At 41.9% G+C, this 22,204-nt stretch overlaps 1 protein-coding gene across 1 annotated transcript in view; it reads left to right on the top strand.

Annotated features, from left to right (window-relative positions):
* The first annotated feature begins 1,565 nt into the window (after nt 1-1,565).
* The window catches only part of P2RX3 (purinergic receptor P2X 3), a 31,894-nt gene continuing 11,255 nt past the window's right edge, over nt 1,566-22,204 (top strand). The window contains exons 1-4 of the mRNA XM_007430251.3: nt 1,566-1,699; nt 16,539-16,674; nt 21,441-21,512; nt 22,001-22,067. Coding sequence (XP_007430313.2) covers nt 1,566-1,699; nt 16,539-16,674; nt 21,441-21,512; nt 22,001-22,067 — 409 coding nt within the window. The remainder of the gene's footprint in view (nt 1,700-16,538; nt 16,675-21,440; nt 21,513-22,000; nt 22,068-22,204) is intronic.

Here is a 22,204-nt window from a genome sequence, read left to right as displayed (position 1 = left end):
TTCATGGGGGAAAGCACCATTCCATCTTTTTAGTGCTAGGAGAACTGGCACCTCTAAGATTTGCTTCCCCTCTTTCTCACCCCTGCTTCTCCTACCACAGAAAGGGTAAAGAAAAAGGAGGGGTCAAGGGCTTCTTTGCTGCCAATTCTCCAGCTCCACGGAATGATCACTTCATTGGAGAAGAGAATTGGCAGCAGAAGACTGATGGGTCTTCTGCTGTCAGTTATTTGCCCCCAAAGGAGGCATTCCACCCTGCCTCTCTTTTCCCCCTGCTTCTCATGCAGATCTACCTCCTATTCTGCTTTGCTACCCTGACAGAATAGGGGCTACAAGTGCAGTCAGCACACTCTTAAGCCAGCATGTTTTCCCACCAGCTCCTATACTGGATGACAGCACTTTACTGCTGCCTCTCACTTGAGAGGATGAGTAAGGTGTCCCTTTCCCACCCACAGAGAACTGGCTTTGCACTTTGGGAAGGGTTATGCTTTACTATTACTGAGTTCCCACATGGTTAAGAGATTGGACTGAGGCTTGGGAGATCCATGTTCAAGTCCTACTCAACCAAAGAAGTTGGGTGACTTTGTGCCAGCTACTCTCTCTCTTATCATGCAGTGTTGCTGTTGTCGGGGCAAAATGAGGAGAGGCCTACTATCCGCACAGTCTTGATCTCCCAGAGGAGAGGCAAGATGTAAATGTAATTATAATAAACATTTCTACATGGGTGATTTATAGCATCACCATGCCATTGCGATGGCAATATAAAGCCTGCCTTCATTACAGATATATCACCAAAGTGATGACCATAGAAATCACTACTGTGGAAATGGTGAATATCAATATTTAAAAAGCCCATGCACATACATTCTCATCCCCAGTTGGAACATTAATAGTCTAAACCCACTACTGATCTTTAGAAAGATCCTCACAGGCTGCCTTCAAAAAGGAATCTGAATGATATACCTGGAGACAGATATTCTCCATGGATATCCAGTTACTTAGCTCTGCTCGCTATCATTGATCTGAGGCTCTAGGGAGGATAGTGGAGACAGGATTGTGTTAGGACATCTCCCATTTTTCAGTTTCATCTTCAAAGAGAAATATTCTTTAACCTTCTTTTTTGGTTTGTGATCCCTTCCCCCATTTCCGACTGTGTGAAGTTCCCAGCACTCACAGAAGCAGCGTCTGTAGGGCCGGAACACCACTCAGGAAAATGCAGCACTTGCAGATTCATTATTTAATGCTAAGATGTCTTCCATCTACATACTTGCTAGAATCCAATTTGTAACTGATGAGCTGGGAAGCCCCACCTTTCTCTGACAGCATCATTATAGTGTTCAGTGGAGATGGGAGCAAGATCTTATTAAAGGGGTCCCTGCGCTTCAGACTGGCCCAGAGTTGCAGCAGAGAAGAGCTGGAAGGAGCCAACTTCAGATCCTTGAGAAGTGTCTTCTGTGCATTCTGCCAGCACTGCTTGCACCTGTGGTGTCTGTTCCTATACTCATCATCGCAACCCTTGGCCTTCTCTTCTGGCTTGCAGGGCATCCTGGAGTTGCTTTCCAGTATCCATGCTTTCCTCCGGCATGACTTGCGTGGCAGACTTCTTCACCTACGAAACCACCAAATCGGTGGTGGTCAAGAGCTGGACCATCGGCGTGATCAACCGGGCTGTCCAGTTGCTCATCATTTCGTACTTCATTGGGTGAGGGAAGGCAGGTGTACTGGGGATGGTGTCTCCTAATCTGGGGGGAATGTAAAGATCAGGTAGGAGTCTAACCCCTGAAATCACCTTCAAAAAAGATTTCTCAATCTGAAAAAGTTTAATAGAGGGGTTGGAAAGAGTACAGTGGAGGAAAAAATGAATAAGTACTGATTGATGTGAAAAACAAGGCAGGACAGGCTGCATGACTGAACATTTGGAGTCCTAAGTGCAGCTTCAAATGCAAGGGGTCATAAGCATGGGGAAGATTTGAGAGAGGTAAGAATTTGCATGCTGATTATTTTCTAAGCTTGCAGAAATTCATATTGCTATGACTGCCAGCTCTGAAAAAGGAACCGATGGGTATATGTGGAAGGAAGCTCACGTCTCATGAGCTGGCAGCCAATGCCTTCTCCTGCAGGTAGGGTCTTAGGTAACAAGCTGAAAATGGTTCTTTTCTGCTGTGATGAAGACAGGACATTTTTTAGAGAAGTAGAAAAATGGGTTCAGGCTCAATTCAGTAGCTTTCATCTAAAAGATCTAGCTTCCTCATCTAGGGATCATCTAAATGAAAGCTACACAACTCTGGGATTTCTACTTACTGTTAATTCAGAGGCAATTACTTTGATAGGCAAAGAAGGACTGTCGGTATTTGTTTCTGCTTTCCTGTGCAAATGTTTTGCTTTTTGGTTGTTCTGTACCACGTAGAGACAGTTGGAACTTTGGACATTTGAAGGCAAAGGAAGCTTTGGACTAGTGAAATGAAGGTATGACTGAAAATGCACATTTAGATGGGTTCAAAAAATTATTTCACCATTGTCTCAGATTCTAAACTCCCTATTTGATATCAAGAACTGTATGCAGTAGGAAGCCTGATAATCTGCCACAGACCAAGGAATATCTTACCATGTTCCCCTACATCAGTTTGTGCTGCCGTGATGACATTCATATCACCTGATGGCCAAATGTTACTAGTAACTGCGTGAATCCATGCTGCGTGTGCTTTGTGGGATAGGTGTTCATCTGGGCTTTAGCAGAGAGGCAGACAAGAGGTAAAGAAATTGGTGGCAGTTTTATATGTCACTCCATATGGGAGCCAATGACTATTCTGAATAGGGCAGATGTTTTGAGGGAGAATGGAAGAATAGTACAATTGCTAAAATGGGGGATCTGACTGACAGCTCAGTGGTAAAATCCTTGCTTTGCATACGGGAGTTTTTTGGTTCAAACTTGGATATTTCTGGTGAAAAAGTTCCAGCAGTAAATTATATGAAAACTCTCTTCCTGGAAGTCTCAGTCCCAAACAGAGGCAAGAATATTAGGCTAGATGGACAAACCACCTGCCCCTGCTTTAAGGTAGTTTTCAATGCTTCATGGAAGACCTTGTGAGCAGGAAGCAGCAATAATTCAGTACAGTTTTTGTGCTGGGATGATATTTTGCCTCAGTCCACCTGTATTGGAGGAATCCCCTAAATCCTAAGGATGCTTCCAGACTAAGGTCTTCTGGCTCAGTGCCAATGAAAAAGCATTGTGGAGCCATTCTTCCCCTCCCTCATTAATTCATGTTTTTAATGTGCATGGTAAGAAAAAGGTGGAAGAAATGGCGGGAAAATGCAGGAAAGCTTGGATGACACCAACATAAAATTCTCTTAGCAAGGAGAAGCAGTGACACAATTCAAAGCTTTATCTAGAAATACCACTGGAGGATTCTTTGAAATAAAGTTGGAGTTTTGTAGCATTCCACACAAAATGTGACTTATAATTATATGTGAGGGAGAAAAAGGCACACGGGGACTGCTGTCTGAGATGACAATTATGTGGAAGGCATGTTAGGAAATTGGGAGTAATTTAACCCATTTTAAGATAGCTTAAGCAGAAGGGTTACAGGGAAAGGAAGTTATTTATGTGGTGATAGGCTACAGGGACATGAGTGATGAGGAAACTGGTGAAAGTCAGTAACTAACTGGAAGAGGAGACAAAGGCCACTTCTGCTAAGACATTGTGATAACACAGTAATAACAGAAACAGCCATAGTTGCAGGAGCATTCCAGCTAGGTGTGCTAGAATAGTTGCAATGACTTATTGTTGTGAATAGGACAATATCACATTGGATCTATCTCACAGCAGGGGTGGGCAAATCACTGGCTTACTGGATCTACTAGGGTCTTTTACCAGAATACTGAAATCCACTAGTTGGATCCCAAGGCAAAAATTACATGCTTGGATCAATTCTGAGTCTCAGCATTTATTGTGAGTACCACAACTGAACAGAGCTCAGAATCTTTCCTCACCAAAAAAAAAAAAAAATTGCCCTGATACTTTAGATTTTCTTCATTTCTTCAGTATATTAGAGCAGTGAGTCTCTCTGTGTGTTATTTTGTTGTCACTATTATTTTTAAAATGGGAATCTGAGATCCTTGGTAATCTATGGTAAATCACTCAGATGGATATCTGAAGAATTTCTGGTACCAATCAGTTCAGATATCCTTTAATCTTTCAGTAAATCTGATTAGAATCTGGAACTTAACTAAAGAGTCCTCCTTTGTGACCCCAAATAGACTATGTATATTTCTCTGTGGTAACTCTGCCTATAGCTGCTGAATACCAGGACTGAGATAACTCCTAAAGCTAATGCATTGTATATACTGTAGTCATCTAAAGTATGAGAGTCTGTGAGTTCAATTCCCTGTAGAGGGTTTGAACCCCATAGAATAATATCTGGCTACCTGAATCTGAAGAGTCCCAATAAGGATGAAACCAATAATGTGGTGCCTTCCGGTGGTCACTGTAACTCATCCTTAGAAAATTTTTTAATACTGTAGATATTTCCGGGGATGTTTGGAATAGGAAAATCATCAGAGTTTGGAGAAGGTGATATACCACAACACTCCTTCCAGACAACAGGAAGGATGTATATGAGAGAGAGACCTTGTCTTTACTTCCACTTTACCATGATACATTTGTACTTGGACTACAACAATGTGCTCCCTTGGTTGCATCATGTCTTCATTTCATCACTGTATCAGGAATTAAACATCTTTAAGTCATCATTAGGTTACGAGTTTTAAAGTAATACCTCCCCCATCCCCTACGCAAGCCAACCGTTTCAAGGTCACCCATTATCTTGGAGGTGAGATCAACTGATCTGTTGTGAATGTGGTTAGACATATGTTTTGGGAATGTCAGGAGGTGAGGCCATCTCCCTTCCACTCTGGTCACTTAGTCAAACTCCACCACTGCTGTTTCTTTCCCAGTGTTTGCCCTCTCCATTCCCACTTTATTTCCTGAGTTCCTTTCATACCCATTATCTTCTTCCTGCATTATACTTGAAACCTTCTCTCCAGGCTTCCAAAAAGGGAAATGAAAACTCTGCTATTTCATTTCATTTCATTTTAGGAAGAGGAGAACTCCTCTGTTTTAACAATGTTCTGGTCAGAGGTATTGTGCAGCAACTTCACTTTTCCTCCTTGCAGTATCCAGAAAATAAGGAAGGATGTTGAACTAGCCTTTTGTTGCCTTTCTGCTGCATTCCCTGTATCAAATCAAATCTTTATTATGGCCAATGAACTGCATAAGGAAGGTGGGGACTTTCCCTGTATTTTTCAGTTTCCATCACTTCCCCTTCCCATGAAGTGAGAGAGGTGGTTGCCCTGTGGCCTAGTCAGTTTCAGTTCTCCGGCTCTACAAAATCTATTTAATTAGGCAAACGTGGCAGGTAATCTGCTTCTTTCCTCCCTAGGGCCATTTCTACATTTATTACTGTTATTGTTATTATTCCACATTATTTTAACTTGAGAGATGCCCAAATAGGATGTGAGAAGAAAAGCAGATAACCAGCCTACAGAAGCTCAGGCAGAGTCTTGAAATTAGGTCTCCCCTATTCCTGCTGCAGTGCATTAAGGGGCGGACATTTTCCCCACTCACCAGTGATGTGTGGCAAGGGGATGGCAGCAAGGCCAGAAAAAAACCTAATCGCCTTCTAGTTAGGAGTGGAACAGCCACCAATCCGGACTCTCTCTGCAGTGACCAGAACAGATAAAATTGAGGAATGATACGGATTGGCAGCCAGGACAACAATGGTTATTTCTGGAGTGTTTTATGCCCACTCAAAGATGGGTGGACAGTATTTTAACTCAGTGGTAAGGAAGAGAGAGGGAGATAAGAGTTGAAAGCTGGAAAGATCATAGTGCGTAGGTTAATTCTGAGTTATGATGTAAGGAAGCAGATCTCCTGCTTTTTCTTATTATTTGCTTATACATTGCAAACAAAGCAAAAAGTAAAGTCATCTATGAGACAAGCTCATTTCTTGGTGACTTATATGGAAGCATTCATGCAATTTTCTTGGCATTATAGGGAAGTGATCAGCCTCTGCCATCTTCCTGAATTTTATTTCAACTCCAGTCTGGCCTACAAAACAAACACGGCAAAAATTCTGTAAATCTCCATGTGCTCTGCTCTGAAGAAAGCTTTAGGGAAGGTTGCATCTCTTGGAGATCTGGGAAGAATTTAACACCATGTTTTTAAAGTTTCCCATTTCTGATCAGCATTATTATTTACTCTTTTTGAACTGAGAAAATAAACAAGTAGTGGTGTAAAGAGAGAGAGAAAAAAAATATACAGCAGCTCTGTGACTTATAAGGTAGAATACTGAACTCGAAACAAATGGATGCATTGATCTGGAAAACAGATCACATAAGGGAAAATATTATGATATTCATGATACATTTTCTCCCAGAAATTCCAATTTTCTTGCAAGTCCATCTGCAGAAGAAGAGCAAGTTAAACGATAAGTTAAAATAAAAAAATTGGCCCAATAATTAGAGAGGATGGCTGTAGGTTTACAGCCTTCCTGATCTGAAAAACACACGCAGCTACAGAAGTATAATATAAAACAATCTAGCAGCTTTCTGAGTTATAAAAGGGATGATATGGTACCAGTAGAACTAGTGCAATAATATATGTGGAAACTGCATTAATGTCAGAGGAGTGATGAGTCTGTTTGCCTTACCTGGCATAGACTTCCTCCCTAGGTATTAGTCCAGAGGGATACGGATGGGTAGAGGGGTTCGTGGCAGGAAATAGCTGGAGTCTTGTCACCCGCTCCGCTGCCAAGCTCTGCCCGAGTGGTTCACTTGGTTTCCTCCCCCCTTTGAGGTGGTTAAACAAGATTTCATTCCCAACAAGAGCCACCTCAGTCTTGCCAGCAACCCCTACCAATTCCCCCCCCCCCATTCAAACGGGGAATTCAGTTCTGCTCAAATACAGCGTTGCTGGCAAAAACTAGATTGTTAAATCTTGCTCCGTTCCCAAGAGTCTATCAGGATGATGAACAATTTTGTTCTTCTTAGGGCAAGGTTCCTCAACCTCAGCAACTTTAAGATGGGTGGGCTTCAACTCCCAGCACCCATGCTGGCTGGGGAATTCTGGGAGTTGAAGTCCACCCATCTTAAAGTTGCTGAGGTTGAGGAATCCTGTCTTAGGGAGATTATTTCTTACTGCTGGAAATGCATTTGACCCAATTCTATCAAAAGATATTTGTAGCTAAGACTCACTTATTAGGAAGTAAGCCTCGTTAAACGTAGGGTGAATTACTTCTGCATCAAGATACAACACTGTCCTGCATATCTCAATGAAAGCAACAGGGCTTCAATTATTCATGTTTCTTCCATTGGATTCAGTGTGATTTAGGGAACATTCCTGTGTACGTCAAGTTCACTTGAATGCAGTAGCATTTTCACAGGATGCAAGGTTGCTTGTCATAACTAATTTCAGCTGGACCAGACAGTCTTTCTATGTGTGGAATCTTTAACTATATTTTTCAAATACTTCAACTGCAATAGATGGTCGTGGACAAAACGAGACCTTTCTCTCTCTCTCACACACACACACACATACACATCCACAGAGAAATCCTGGTTAAAATGAGTCTGTTGGGGGGGTGTTGTCAGTGTTGTATGGTCAACTGGAGACAGTTCAAAAGTTGAAACCACTCAAGGGACAAGCAGCACAATCATCTTGCTTCATTACTGTGACAGGGTTTTAGATTAGCAACAGATCTATCTTTTCCAGCCTGGTGCCCTCTGTATATGCTGGGTTATAACTCCAGCTCCCCAGCTGGAACTCCAGGGACACGCAGAGGATTGCTGCTTGCAATATAACATTCTCTCTGCTCTTATATCTAGAAAGTGATGTGGTAGGGCTTTGTTTTTCATAGCTATGCTCCTGATTCTGTCTTGGCGTTTTCAATCAGTTGGCCTACTTTCCTGCTCCCCAGCCCCTTTGAGACTTCTCACTGCTCCTTAGCTTTGCCTAGAGTTTTATATTGGAACTCAGTTATCCATATCATTCTCTTCTTTGGAACCAAACGCTTAAATGCATCCATTATACTTTGGAAGAGGAGTATATCAGCCACCTAAATCCAACTAATGCTGTATTAGTCAACTGATGTGGAGAATGAATATAAATGCACACAAAACCACCTCCACTACTTCAGATAATTCACTGATTTTATTCTATTATGTATTTATTTATTGGATGGATGGATTTTCTAACTTTCTACCCGAGTGAGTAGTAAAGGCAGTTCACAAAAGTTAAAAAATAAAAATATAAAAAGCTAAAAATACAGTTCAAATCTGACACTAAAATAGGCACTAAAATCATTTCACAATTAAAAGCCTGGTGAAAGAGAAGCGTCTTTACAGATTTTCTAAATGCAGAGAGAGTGGAAGCCAAATGCAGCCCCTGAGGGAATGCGTTCCATAGCTGGGGAGCAACACAGGAAAAGCTCTTTACCGCTTGCTGGAAAAATTGGCCTCTGACAGCAGAGGTGTCTTCAGAAGGTCCTCTTCTGCAGCTCTTAACAGCTTTGTAATAGGAGAGTTGTCCCTTAAACCAGTGTTTCTCAACCTTAGCAACTGTAAGATGTGTGGACTTGCTGGCTGGGAAATTCTGAGAGTTAAAGTCCATGCATCTTAAAGTTGCCAAGGTTGAGACACACTGCCTTAGATAGTCCGGCCGTATGCCATTTAGGACTTTCAGGGTCAGTACTAGTACCTTAGATGGTTTCAATACAGGCATCGTATGATCCTTATACTTCGTAGTGGTTAGCAGCCCAGATGCTGTGTTTTGCACCAGGTCCAACTTCAGGGCAATTCTCAAGAGAAGCCTCAAGGAAGGCACATCACTGTAGAAGTTAGGAAGGCATGGATAAACATTACCAAATGTGGCTCAGGAAGGGCAGCAGTTGGCAAAACAGTTGTAATGGTACAAAGGTGCTCCTTGCCCCAGCTGCTCCTTGTACATCCAGTGGTAGCACTGCTGCACAATATGGAAAAGTCATCATGGTCTGCTCCACGCAGACGTGATGGAGGCAGAGAAGTCCTGTACACGCTTATGCCTGCATTCACTTAAACAACCTCTTCATCTAACTGAAAACCTTGCAAAGTGGATGTATTGGAAACATGTAAGTCTCTGTCTGTGTGCTAGGGAAATATACTTTTCAGAATTTTGAATTGCACGGAGAAAACAATACTTCCTTATTATTGTTCTTGATATATCACTATTCATAACCATAGCACTTTGTAAAGCACGGGAGAATTGGTCCCAGCTGAAAGGAATTTATAACCTAACTTGTAGCTATAAAAGAGGAGGGGACCATTTTTTTTCGGCCGGAGGGAACTCTATTTTTTTCCTCATTATATGCAATTTCTGAGGAATGGGCAGTGTTGATTTGGGGGGTCCTTCTGCACTCTTAGAAATATTGGGATGATTATAGAAGTCAGACGCATCAAGCCTCCCAAGGCTAAATAAGTTATTTTGTAATTTAAATTGTTTTGTTTTGCTTGTAATGAAAAGAAAACAACTGCACTGCTGAATGAAAAATTGCCATTTTGCTGCTGACTTTCAGCAGCAGAATTCTGGGGACTGCAAAAATTAGGCTGGGATTGGACTTGTGGCTCAAGGTTCTTACACGCCCATATTGAAAAAGATAATTACAGATTCTGTGCAGACCCTGGCATGAATTCAAGTAGAGTGAGGATGGTGTCTGCCACCACACCCACCCTGCCACAGATTGAAAAGGCTCTTGATTCCCAAGGAGCTAGTCCTGATGGAGTTTAGGGGTTACTAGACAAAGGTCAGTTTCAGTTTCAGTGTGAGATGAGCCTACTGGTGACCAAACAATATCATGACCAGGGGGTTGTACCTGCACGAAATCTCAATATACGTCTGTTACTTTTGTGAACAAGGATCTTTTATTTTAAAGCAGTTGCTCTTGTTGAAATCAGCTAGCCACACAAGAGCAACAACAAGTAGCCTGGGACTTTGCATGACTGTTCATCCTCTACCGAACAGTTTCTCTCTCTAGCCCACTCAGAACAGACTCTTTTCTATTACTGTCTATTGCTAATTAAGTCTGGTGAATTTCTAGTCAATTTCTCCCTGCTCACTTCACCTAATTAATAGATTCACAAACAATCAAACCAGCCTGGATCAATTTCACAATTTCAGGCGCTCCTATATTGGGTCGCTGTGAGATAGAATGGTTGGTCACCTGGAAATGCTCTTTAGTTCAACTCCAAGCATCAGAGAGTATTTGTAGTCTGATATCTGGTGCTTGACATTGACTGGACTGCAGAACATTGAAATAAACGTGATCATTAGCTTTTTAAGGGAGTGCAGAAGCTCAGTTTCCATTTTTACAAGAACCAGTGTGATAATTATCATGGTGGTGGACCAACACCAGGCATTAATATGTGCTAAATATTAAAAACAAACAAAATCAAGAGGACTAAGGAATGATTTAAGAAGTGAGGCATCTGATGGCACAGATGCCTAGCCTTCCTTACCTCATGACTCCTTCCTTACCTCATGACTCCATATCCAGAGAGACCAGTTCCCTCCCAAGAAAAGCAAATCAAAATCTTTGTTCCCATGCCAAAGATATAAATCAAGATAATCTAATCTGAGAGTTTTGAATAGTCTTGTGATAAATTTTAAGCCACATCATCCCTGATAAATCTGCTAGTTGGGTGATAGGAGTTATAGTTCAATTCTTCTGGAGGACACTAGGTTATTGAGAAAAAGCCAAAAAGGATACCACGCTTGTGCCCTGAATGCTCAGTAGTATAGCATTATTGTCCTGTAGTAGTAGTAACAACAACAACAACAACAACAACAATAATAGCATGCCAATAAATCATTCAGATTCTCAGCAGCTTACAACAAAATAAAATACAATAAAACAGACAAGGAAAAGAAAGAACCAATGCAATAAAACATCTGTGGTAAGAAAAAAATAAATAAATGTAACTCAAAATCCTAATAACACTAAAACAACTCATCAAGTTAAAACCAACAATAACAGTCAATAGAAACAATAATGATGGGGAATAACCACATATCCAAAGCCCTCCAAAAGAGTTCTGCCTTCACTAGCTTCCAGAAGGGCATAACTGAGGGGGCCAGTCTAGCTTCCAGAGGGAGGCTATTCCAGAGTATAGGTGCCATGGTTGAAAAACAATGACTTCTAGCCGCAGACATCCACTCCCAACTCGTGAAAATAGGGTACCACCAGCAGCTTTTCCCAGGTGGATTTCCTGGATGGATCAACTCAGGATGGCGTAGTGTTTATAAGACAAAATTGAATGATTGGTTGATTATGTGCCATCAAGTTGGTGTTGACTCTTAGTGACGTTATTGACAGATTTTTTCCAGGACATTCTGTTCTAACCTGGTCCTTCAGGTCTTCCAACAGTGCACCCATCACCACTGTAAGCAAGCCCATCTACCTCACTGCTGGTCATCCTCTTCTTCTCTTTCCTTCACCTTTCTGGGCATCAGAGCCTTCTCCAGAGAGCTAGGTCTTCGCATAATGCGTTCAAAGTATAATTGTCATACTGAAAGTGCTCCCTTTTGTCACTGATGTGGTGGCAATTAGGAGAGAGAGAGACTGAAGAAAAAAAGTGTTTTGCCTGGTTCTATGAGTGAGTGCCACTTACTGCTCTGGGGTGAGGTGGCAGAATTGCTCAGAGCTTCTGAAATAGGAACAAGTGATGATTAAAGTACAGGAGCTATAAAATTATACTGGCATAATATAGGAGGGATTCTGTAATTCATTATTAAGTACACACTTTTCTACAATCCAGTTCCATACAGCCTTTGCCAGTCTACAAGAAACCTAGCAACAGAGAAAAACTACATTTTCCCAGTATCAAAATGGGAACTCTGGGAAGACACTGCATCTATAGTCAAGTTTCTTCATTATGGAATGTTCTCAGTTCCCAGCAATAAGCAAATAATAATCAATGTGGGTTCTGTTTGTCACAGGACCATAAAAAAACCCATCCAGTACCTAGCAATGGCTGCAGGGAAGGAGCCAGAAAAAGGGGCCACACTTTTCTTTTCCCAGTGAATTAGAGACAGTAACTCCTCCTCCTTTCTATAAAACCGTATTTGCAAGGCTGGAGGGTCTCCTCCCCCATTCCATCAAAAAATGTGACCCAAGGCTATTTCCCCACTAGTGATTTTTAGTGTCTTCTAATGCCACCCAGTGTCCTTGAAGCAATATTCTTAGTACTGTTACATTCTTCTACTTACTGTTTGTTTGTTTGTTTATTTATTCCATTTTTTAAATTTATTTATTCAATTTATATAGCCACCCATCTCACATTCATGACTGGGTGGCTTACAAGTAAAACATAAACAGTACCAAAAAAAATTAAAAAATTAAACAGCCATACAAACAATACAAATGTTAAAAACAATTAAAAGCCATATAGTATAGTCATCAGGAAAGCACAGCTATTCAAGAACAGTACACCCATTTTATGGGCTCCACACCACTCTCTGATCCCCAGGCCAGATGCCAAAGTCAGGTCTTCAAGTCCTTCTGGAAGGCCATCAAGGTTGGGGTCAGCCTGACCCTGGGAGGAATGATGTTCCATAGGGAGGTGCAACAGCAGACAAGGCCCTTCTCCTGGGTCCTGCCAGATAACATCCTCCAGACTCCATCCTTCTAGTGGATGGAACCCACAAGCCTCTTCTGCTGGACCTGATGGGATGGGTAGATGGCACTGGGGAGAGGTGGTCCCTCAAATAACCCAGCTCCATGTCATGTTGGGCTTTACAGACTATTACCAGTGCCTTGAATTGGACCTGGAAGCAAATTGTTAACCAATGCAGCTTGTGGAGCAGAGGTGCAACTTGTGCAGATCTAGGTGCACACATAACTGCTCATGCTGCTGCATTTTGCACCAATTGAAGCTTCTGAATACTCTTCAAGGGCAGTTCCTATTAGATCAATGCAGTCTGGTTTGATATGCTATAGGCTCATCCCCATATTCTTCTAGCCACTGCATGAAGATACTTCACTGACTGATATAAAAGGCATGTGTCATTCCCAAATCACTGCAAAAGCATTTCTTCTGCTGTTCCAGTTTAAAAATAGTGTTTTCCCTCTTTTCCTGACAAAAGTCTTGCCGTGGACACAATCTCGGATGCTTCGTCAACAAAGCTGTGAAAATGCATTCAGGAGCTGGGATCTGTCCAGCTCCTCACAGTCATTTTAGTTGCAGTGGGCATGCCCCCTTCCTTTCTGCATAGCCACTTTGACTTGGTTGCAGACACCTGGTTTCTGCAAGGCAACCACTGTAAGCCTGACCAGCACTTTCTGAAGCATTTCCCAGGTGCTATGTGGGCTCTGTCTAAACCCAAGTTTACTGTTCTTTTGAAAGAACAGTAAACCCATCTTAAAACAAACAAACAAAACAAACCTAGTGGTGTCTTGGACACGTGTGTGCTTGTGTGTTAGCAAAGTGGAAAAACTGACCGGAGAAATCACCAGAACTGCAACATCTTGGCTGGTGAACAAGAGAGTGCTGTTCCCAGCCAATCAGACTCCCTTGACCAGTTGCTCTAATCAATTAGAAAAGTATCTAAAATTCTTCCCCTCCCCACTTAAAATCCATTAAGGAACTCCTCCCCACTGCAGCACCTTTGGTTCCAAAGGGGAAAGGAAGAGCCAATTTACATTTAAAAATAAAACACACACTAGTACACCACGCCCTCTTAATGGGATTTGTCATTATGATATCTCGGTGTTGGTTCCTCTCCCCACCTCTTTTTTTTTAAAGCAGCCTCTGCCATTTTTTGCTATTGCAATTCACCACACAGCCCTTCCTCATCCCACACAATGATTCATCCCACTACACCTCTCCACAGTTGTCTCTCTTGCCTGTTAGCCAGTTTGGGCTGTTTATTAACTCAGATGTTGTACTGTTCAAGAATGGTGGGGCTCTAGAATTTTGTGGAAGAGCACTATTCCAGTATAGGGCTAAAGCCAAGTCCCAAAAGGAGCCTAACAACCTCCCTTGGAAAGCACACCCGCAAAAGCCTTGCACAAAACCAAAGCAAAACTCACTTTCTCTCAACCCCAATCCCATATTAAGGACAGCAGTTGGTTGATGTTTCTCCTGCCTGCTGTTGATATTTGCTGGGAGGCAGACAAAGCCAGGGGAATTCACTAGTCCCTTTCCTTAATTTGTCCTGCACTAAAACTCTAGGGCAGTGCTTCCCAAACCTGGGTAAATCACTCAAAATTGGGTAAAAGTGGTTTTTCTTTGGGTAACAACACATTGCCCAATCACAACAGGGACATTTAAATTCTTAAAGATTCCCACGTGTACTAAAATATATTCGAAAATCTCCCGAAGTATTCCTATTAAGATGAAAATCAATGAAATTACCAATGGTAATTTGTTGAAATGACATCAAGATCATTCAGTGATACTGTTTTTATAACATAGGTAGTCCTTGAATTACGACCATTCATTCAGCGACGTTCGAAGTTAGGGTTTTGGGTAATGAAGGAAAAAGTTTGGGAAGCACCGCTCTAGGGACACAACCACTTCCTGGCCTTGTTACTGAGGCAGAATAGTGTTCACTGATGGGGCAAGGCAAAGATACTGACAGACTTTTCTGCCACTTCAAGGGCTGGAGGAAAGTATTTTAACACAGCCATGGGAAAAAGCCCTATAAATCATTAGTGTAAACATAACTCAAAGACCAGTTCCATGTTTTTCCTCCTTTCATTTTTTCCTGGCATTTAACTATCTTGCCTGTGAAGATGGAAATTAGCATACCAGCAACTAAACGATAAGCATTTAATTGGCATAATAAAGGTATGGCCTATATGGATTTTGATCTTCAGTGTTGATCAAAGAGAGAAGTAAATGCAGGAACATTTAGCTGAAAGGGTAGTTTGATTTCAAGATAACTGTGGTTAATGATGTTAGCATTTTACCAAGTTCTCAGTGGGTCTGGAGGTAGGAAGAAAAAAAGCCTGTAATTGAATTTCTTCCATTAGTGGCCTTCCAGCCTTGAATGTGAGGCATCTGATACTTCATGGGGATTTCGTCCTCTCTTAGGATGCTCAGAAGCATTTTTCCAGTGCAGGCTAGACAACATCAACTGCATTTGCTTACAAGTTCTGCAGGATGTCTCAGAGCTCAGACACGGGTTTCTTTGGTTTTTGGTTTTTTGTTTTAATCTAGGCAGGCAGAGTGAAATCCAGCCATGAAAATGAAGCACTTGAATTAGGAATTTGGTATAAATATTTCATAGAAGAAATAATTGGCAGTTGGAATACTTGCCAGAGGAAGTGATTGAATTAGAATTAGGCGTCTGCTATTCCATTAAAAAAACATATTTTAAACGTTTAAACTTTATTAGGACAATGCACCCTGTTGCCTAATCATGTTACAGTTTCCATTCTTAAGGGCATGTTCTTAGTTAGAAGTAAGCTTAATTAAAACCAGGGGGACTTACTCTTCAGTACCTGAGTTCAAGTGATAATTTTGTCAACGCCGACAATCTGCGTGTGGTTGTTCTTGTGGAAATCAATGCTGAGTTTTTGAATGGAGTCCAAGGAATTGTGGTAATAAGCTAAGATCTTTCTGTACACTAGAGGGCAGTGCGCATCAAGAAGTAAGATGGATAGGTTAGCAGAAGAGTAATTTTAACATCCTTTAATGGGCTGATTCTAGTTGATGGCCTAGCAGTGTCAAGAGTTGTAGAATCAATTTACTTATATTACAACAAAGCAAGGTTTTGTACAGGCTTGTTTGGTGGCTGAATTGCAAACCAGGATGAATCTGATTCCCACTTGGATAAACTTGCCAGTTTCCTGAAGAGGGAGCAATGTGGGCTCACTGCAGTCAAGTAATAGGTGTCCAAAACACCTTAGCAGGTGAAAATACAAAACAAAGAGAGTTCCAATCATTATTAATGCTGTACGAAGGGTTGGGAGACACAGCACCTGAAGGAAACCTAGGGTGTGCTTCATCAAATTGGTATCTCTAGATCAGGGTTTCTCTGGGAGTTGAAGCTAAAGTCTGCACGTCTTAAAGTTGCCAAGGTTGAGAAACGCTGCTCTAGATGAATGGGTTGGCTACAATTAAACATGATCATTCAAATAGGTCCAAATAAGCCAGAAAGGGACTTAGTGATCTGGGAATACCATCGGGATTGCTAACTGAGAACAACTACAGAAGTCAATCAAGGCCAAGGAGAAGAATGAGAAGCTATCAATCTAGTTTGTCTGGAGAGCCATTTCATTAAGGCCGATCATAATGATTACAGCAGGGTCTGTGCCATGTTGTATTCTCATATAACACAGCAGGTGGAAATCTGTGGCCTTCCAAATGCAGCTGAACTACAGTGCCCAGCAAACCAGCCCCAGACAAAGGTGAGGATTCTGGAGCTGTAAGTCAGCAACAGGCAGAAGTTCCCCTATCTTCCATTAACCCTGGAGGAATTTCTGTACTGAAAGGTCTCTTTCCCACAGGTGGGTGTTCCTCCACGAGAAGGCCTACCAGATAAGGGACACCTCCATTGAGTCCTCTGTCGTGACAAAAGTGAAGGGGTTCGGCAACTACAGCAACCGCATTATGGATACAGCAGATTATGTCACACCTCCTCAGGTAATGCTGTCCAAAAGCCAGGAGGGCAAGGTTACCAAAGAGATAAGAGACTCATAAGGTTATTTTTGCTGCAGAAGATGAGCATGGCTATGCCTGGCGAATGTGCACCAGTCCCTGAAAACAGCAGCCTTAGATATCTTCTCAGATAAGCCACAATTTAGTAGCTCCATTTTGGAGTCCACAGAACTCCCTCAGGATCATGCCGCCAAATATCAACTGCAAAATGATTTTCCTGTGGGAAACAAAGGGAAATCAGCTTGCAAAGCCTCCGATCAGCTTAACACATCTATAAAAGTAAAATCCCACCTCCCACACAAACGCACACACACTGCCAAAATGGGAGAAAACCGAGTGAAAATTCTTCCCTGCCCCGTCTGTTAATTTTATTACATTACTTCATTATATCCATGGCCATTAAAAACAGTAATAAAAGTTCATCCCCCGTCTGCAAGAATGTGACCTGCCCTTGGACTAGGTCAATAAGCACAGCAATTTCTGTGATATACATAGATAGATATACTCTGTGTGTCTATGTGTGTGTGTGTATCCGCTCAACTCACAAATGCTATCAACACATTGAAACAATAAAAAACAATATTAGCAAAGAATAAAAAAAACTACAATGGTCACCAAGGATAAACCCAAACAAACCAATAACAAAAATCTCTCAATGGGTCATCTAACCTCCCGTATATGTGTACGCGTGTGTGTGTGTGTGTGTATAAAACCTTATACTTCTCAGGATCACAGATGACCTCACCTGCACCCCAACTGCCATCGCAGCTGAATCGCAATTTTAATGCCCAGCTGTTATTCCACAGTTTTGCCAGAAATTCCCCCAAATGGAGGGGCCTTATTAGGAATCCTATGAAAGCTTCCATGAATGCAAAACTCTAATTTATTTCAAAGATGACAGGAGCAGCTGTTTTGGGCTCTCACTTCATCTAGTTCTCTGCTGATTATCATTACTGCCACATATTCTAGCAAAAAGGAATGAAGATGGTAAATTGGAAGATAAGGCCTAGAAAAGGCGGTAAGGTTCTAAGTGGTCTTGTTGAACTTCTTGATCCATGGAGTGTGGATCTCTTCTGGAGACACCAGCATGCTGCTGTGATTTTGGCTGGTCAATCTCTATGGATGAGTGCTCAGAGGCTTACAAAAAGCCATAATGTATCCCGTTTGGCTTAGCACAATATGGAAGCCAGCCATCATGGCTTAGTTCAAAACCATGATTAAAACAATATATAAAGCCAGCTTCTGTTTGCTTCTGATCACGTCTATTGAATGCAACAAACATTACAAAGACATCACTCTTCTGTTGTTATATCATCCAAAGAAAACTCATCCTAGTGTGCAGACTTTTGTACCATTCACAGAAAAGGAAGCATGTAGTACTAAAACAATTTCCTCTTCTTGGCCGCATTTGGTCTAATGCAACAGGGTTTACACATCAACACTGCTCATTCAACCATGTGATATGATTCTTACATAATGCTAAAATCAAATTAAACAAACTACATTATAGCTTGGTGTGATGTGCAACCATCTTACTACTTGTTTGCTTAGTGGTACGTTAGGCAGTTTGACATCCTTCAAAGCTAGTTGTTTCAAATAAGTCTAAAAACACATAATGTTCCCAAATAAGTCCCACATCAAGGCTTGGTCCATGAAGCAACTACCATTGGCCCAGTGTCTGGTTCTTCTGTTTCACTCAACTGGATAACTCCTACTTTTTCTTTTCCCAATGTACGGGAGATGTGTTGGGAACTAGAGTTTTCCAGGGTAGGAAATTCCATAACCAACCGCCAACGACAGTAACCAACTGGCCTCTCACACTAAGTGTAAGAAATATACTATGTGTCTATTAAGCCTTGGGAAAGGCGGAAGAAAGAAGACGTGAGTTTAACTGCAGATGGTGTAAGAATGGACGGCACCCTCATTTGGGCCAAGGGCAATCAGCTAATTTAACTGGCTTCAGTCTGGTGTGCAATGTATCACATGCTGTGCCCCATCAATGGCTTGAGTGATTTGTGCAGAGTACACAACAACTAAAAGAGAGAGCCCAACACAGTGATGGTGTCCACTGCTCTCTCTTACCCTTGAACACCCTTAAAAGCATGATGACATCAAAATGATAAACATGTGATGGCATCATTCTACAAATCTCACAAGTACTTATTAGGGTCATGACATCTAATCCAAGTACTTCATTCATGGCATTAGCATGATGATGTTGTCGTGCATGTTTTCATTTGTCCCCTTGCCTCTACAGATGCCCATATTTAGGAGCATTATGTGAGAATTTAAAGGGAGGGATCTATGACTGCTGCTTAACCACTAGCACAATGTTTTGCTCATACTACCATCGCAACAAAGCAACAAAAACATGCACTCCTTAGGCTACACCTATCAACCACCAAAATAAGGGAAAATGAAATATAATGCCAAGCAAATTGAAAAAGCCTTTGATCTTACCATTTCAGGATGTGAATGGTGTGCTTATAAAGCCAAAAATGGCCCCTCTGCATTTACCTAGGAAGTTTGCAGAACTATAAAAAAATACTTGAAAATGCTGTAAGCGGGAGAGATTTTTGCCTCCCCTCCCCTCCCCTCCCCTGCCGCCACCAACTACCCTAATAAGGAAGGAATGTGGAATGCCAATTTACTAACAAAGTCCATATACTGAGCTAACTCATAATGTGATCTCCCTAGGCTGGCTTAGCTGTTGGAAGAACCCTCCCATCGGGACTTCTAAACCATGTTTTATGGCTTAGCCTGCTGTGGCAACCTAATTATAGTTTTATTGAATTAATCATAGGTAAACAAACACTTTAGTACAATGTGCAAAACTAGCCACTGTTCAAAAGAAAAGGGGTGGGTGAGTGGGTTGGGGAGAGAACAAGAATAGAGAACGCCTAACAAATTTTTCATGCTGCATGAGGTTGAAAATCCCACTTGTTTTTCTAAAAGTTGAAGCAAATATCTTTATTCATTTTGATTGCTGAAAACTGCGAATGGGGAACATTCTCACAAAGAACTCTGGCAAAAAACAGTCATGCTTAACTGCAAAGAGAGAAAGATATATTCAGGCACCATGGCATAATTAGAACGATTCCTAGCTGAAAACACGAACAAACTCTCAACTCATTATTTTTCCAATCCAATCCTGAATCACATCTACAGAAATGAACTCTGAAGCTGCTTCCACATAGCCACTGCCTTCATCCTTCCCCCAGCGGTGTCCGATGTTCCAAGAGTCAAGGTGTCGTTTACATGCATTGCACATAAAAAATGGGCAGGGTTTCAACTGGGTGATTGCAGCCACCATCTTGCCTTTGTTCACCATGCACTGCATCCCCAGCTGTGAGCGGTTTTGTCCCCTTCCTGCCTGGAGCTTGGCCTGGTCTTCCTCTCTTTGTGCTAGTCAGTGCTCCCACAAGCTGACCAATCCAGGAACACTAGACAACTGTATCTATTGTCTAGTGGTACACAAACTCTTCCTTGTTCTTCCTTGAACACATTTGTTGCGGATTTTGGGAAAACTGCTGATACTGTACCTCCTTTCTGGAATTGCAAAGATTTGTGTTAATTCAGCTATATGAATGTTGAATCTCTTGTTAGAAAAGACCCCCCCACACACACATCAGGCTAATTTATGGGCAATATTTATGCATTTAGAGAATAGAATAAGGAGAAAGTAGCAAGCCAAGCAGCAATTGAGGGTAAATACAGAACCAACTGTTTTATTTAAGGGGCTGAAAATAAAACAATTCCTAATTTGTGTTAAGTGCAAAGTCATAAATGACCCCAGTGAACAATACTGGGTGTCTTCTTTGCTGAAGGGTAATCCCCACTGCAGGCCAATTACCACTTCCAATTATCTGGGAAGAAATCCCATTTAATTCAGCAGGATAGGCATGAGATTAACTGGTAATCAACTATAAATGTTAGCTGACAGCCAAAGGCTTCCTAAATAGTGGAATTAAAAACCTGAGACCTCTAATTAAGGCTAGAATCCATCGACAGTCCTAATCCAACAGTCTAGCCACTAGATGCCCTGATGACAGCTGTTTCTTCATCTCCTCTTCTTCCTTTGGCCAGTTCACTGTGGGGAGCTATAATCAATCTCCACTTCTGAAACCTGTGAAACATGTGTTAGGAAATCTGCAGAGTTTTTCTTTGCGTACCCTTGTAGGTTGTGATGCACATGTGAAACATTTTGCAGACATGCAATAAAGAAGTGCAGAACTGCCTGTTGCAATGTAGAAATGACCAAAGCAAGGTTAGGAATGTTTATCAGAAATGGTCATGTTTACGCTTCTTGGTCATTTCAGTGTTGAGAAATATTGGGGGAAAGATATGGATACTTGTGGAATCACAGAATCACAGAACTGGGCCATATAGGCCATTAAGTCCAAGCCTCTCTTCAATGCAAGAATCCAGACTTCAGCATCCCAGACAAATGGCTGTCTAGTCTTTGCCTGAGAATATCCAGCAAGGGAGAGCTCATACCTCCATTCATAATCCTGATCACCACTGAACTGCTCTTATTATTAGGACATGTTGCTCTTGTTTTCAAAATTCTAATCCTAAATCTTAGTTATGAGGCCTGGTGGCCTATTATGATCTTCTCCAGGTGATCAGGCAGGAAGAACTCACCAGGAGTTGGCTTGCCTTCTTCTCTGTGCTCTTACATTCAAGACACTTGACATCATTTTTTTTTCCCTCCCATCTGGCTACATCCCTTGGATCCATCCACCTGCCAGGGGACATCAGTCTTTGTCATCATTACCAAGCTCATTGTGACGGAGAACCAGGTGCAAGGCTTCTGCCCTGAGGTATGCTAATAAGCCAAGAAGGTAGGAAAAGAGATGAACTGGAGATTGGGGGTGGGTAGCTGTTTTCTGCCTTGTGCAGACTCAGAGCTGTTTCCCAGCAGCAGGACATGAGATTTAAACTTCAGTGTTTTGCTTCATGCTGCCAAGGAATTGCTTATGGAAAGCTGCAGAGGGCCATGATTTGAGTGAAGCTGGATTATAGGAAGCTGCCTTGTTTTTTTTAATAAGGCAGCAGCTCTTTGGCATTCCAGACTGAGGTCTCTGACAGCCATACCTGAAGATGCAAAAGTCTCACCTGGGAACAGTTTGCATGCTCTGTGTGTGTTTCCCACTGAGCTACAATTAAGTGGCAGGCTTTTGGCTTTGAAACAGTGCACTTTTCCCATTCCTCCTCATAATGTATACAGTGCTTGCGGGGAAGACTGGAAGTGGGCCAGCAACTTCTGCTTCTCATGCTTTCTGCCCTCCCCTTTGCCTTCCTCTTTTAGAATAATCTTCAGTACCAGTGTACCTCAGATAGTGAGTGCAAGAAGCCTGTCTCCGTCACTGGAGGGGGTAAGCCAGATACCTGACGCAAAGAGAGAAAAGAAATGCTTATCCTAGACAATTTGCCTATCTGTTAATTGCCAGTATGGTTATGGAGGGGCTTATGGAGGGTCTGTGCAACGTGTTTAACATGTGTGAAGACTGCA

The sequence above is a fragment of the Python bivittatus genome, unplaced genomic scaffold (assembly GCF_059951505.1).
Source record: "Python bivittatus isolate LINGU-HERP-01145 unplaced genomic scaffold, Pbiv_v1 ctg000480_np1212, whole genome shotgun sequence".
Taxonomy (NCBI): domain Eukaryota; kingdom Metazoa; phylum Chordata; class Lepidosauria; order Squamata; family Pythonidae; genus Python; species Python bivittatus.
Note: the sequence above shows the minus strand (reverse complement) of the source record. Positions and strands in the feature narration are given on the sequence as shown.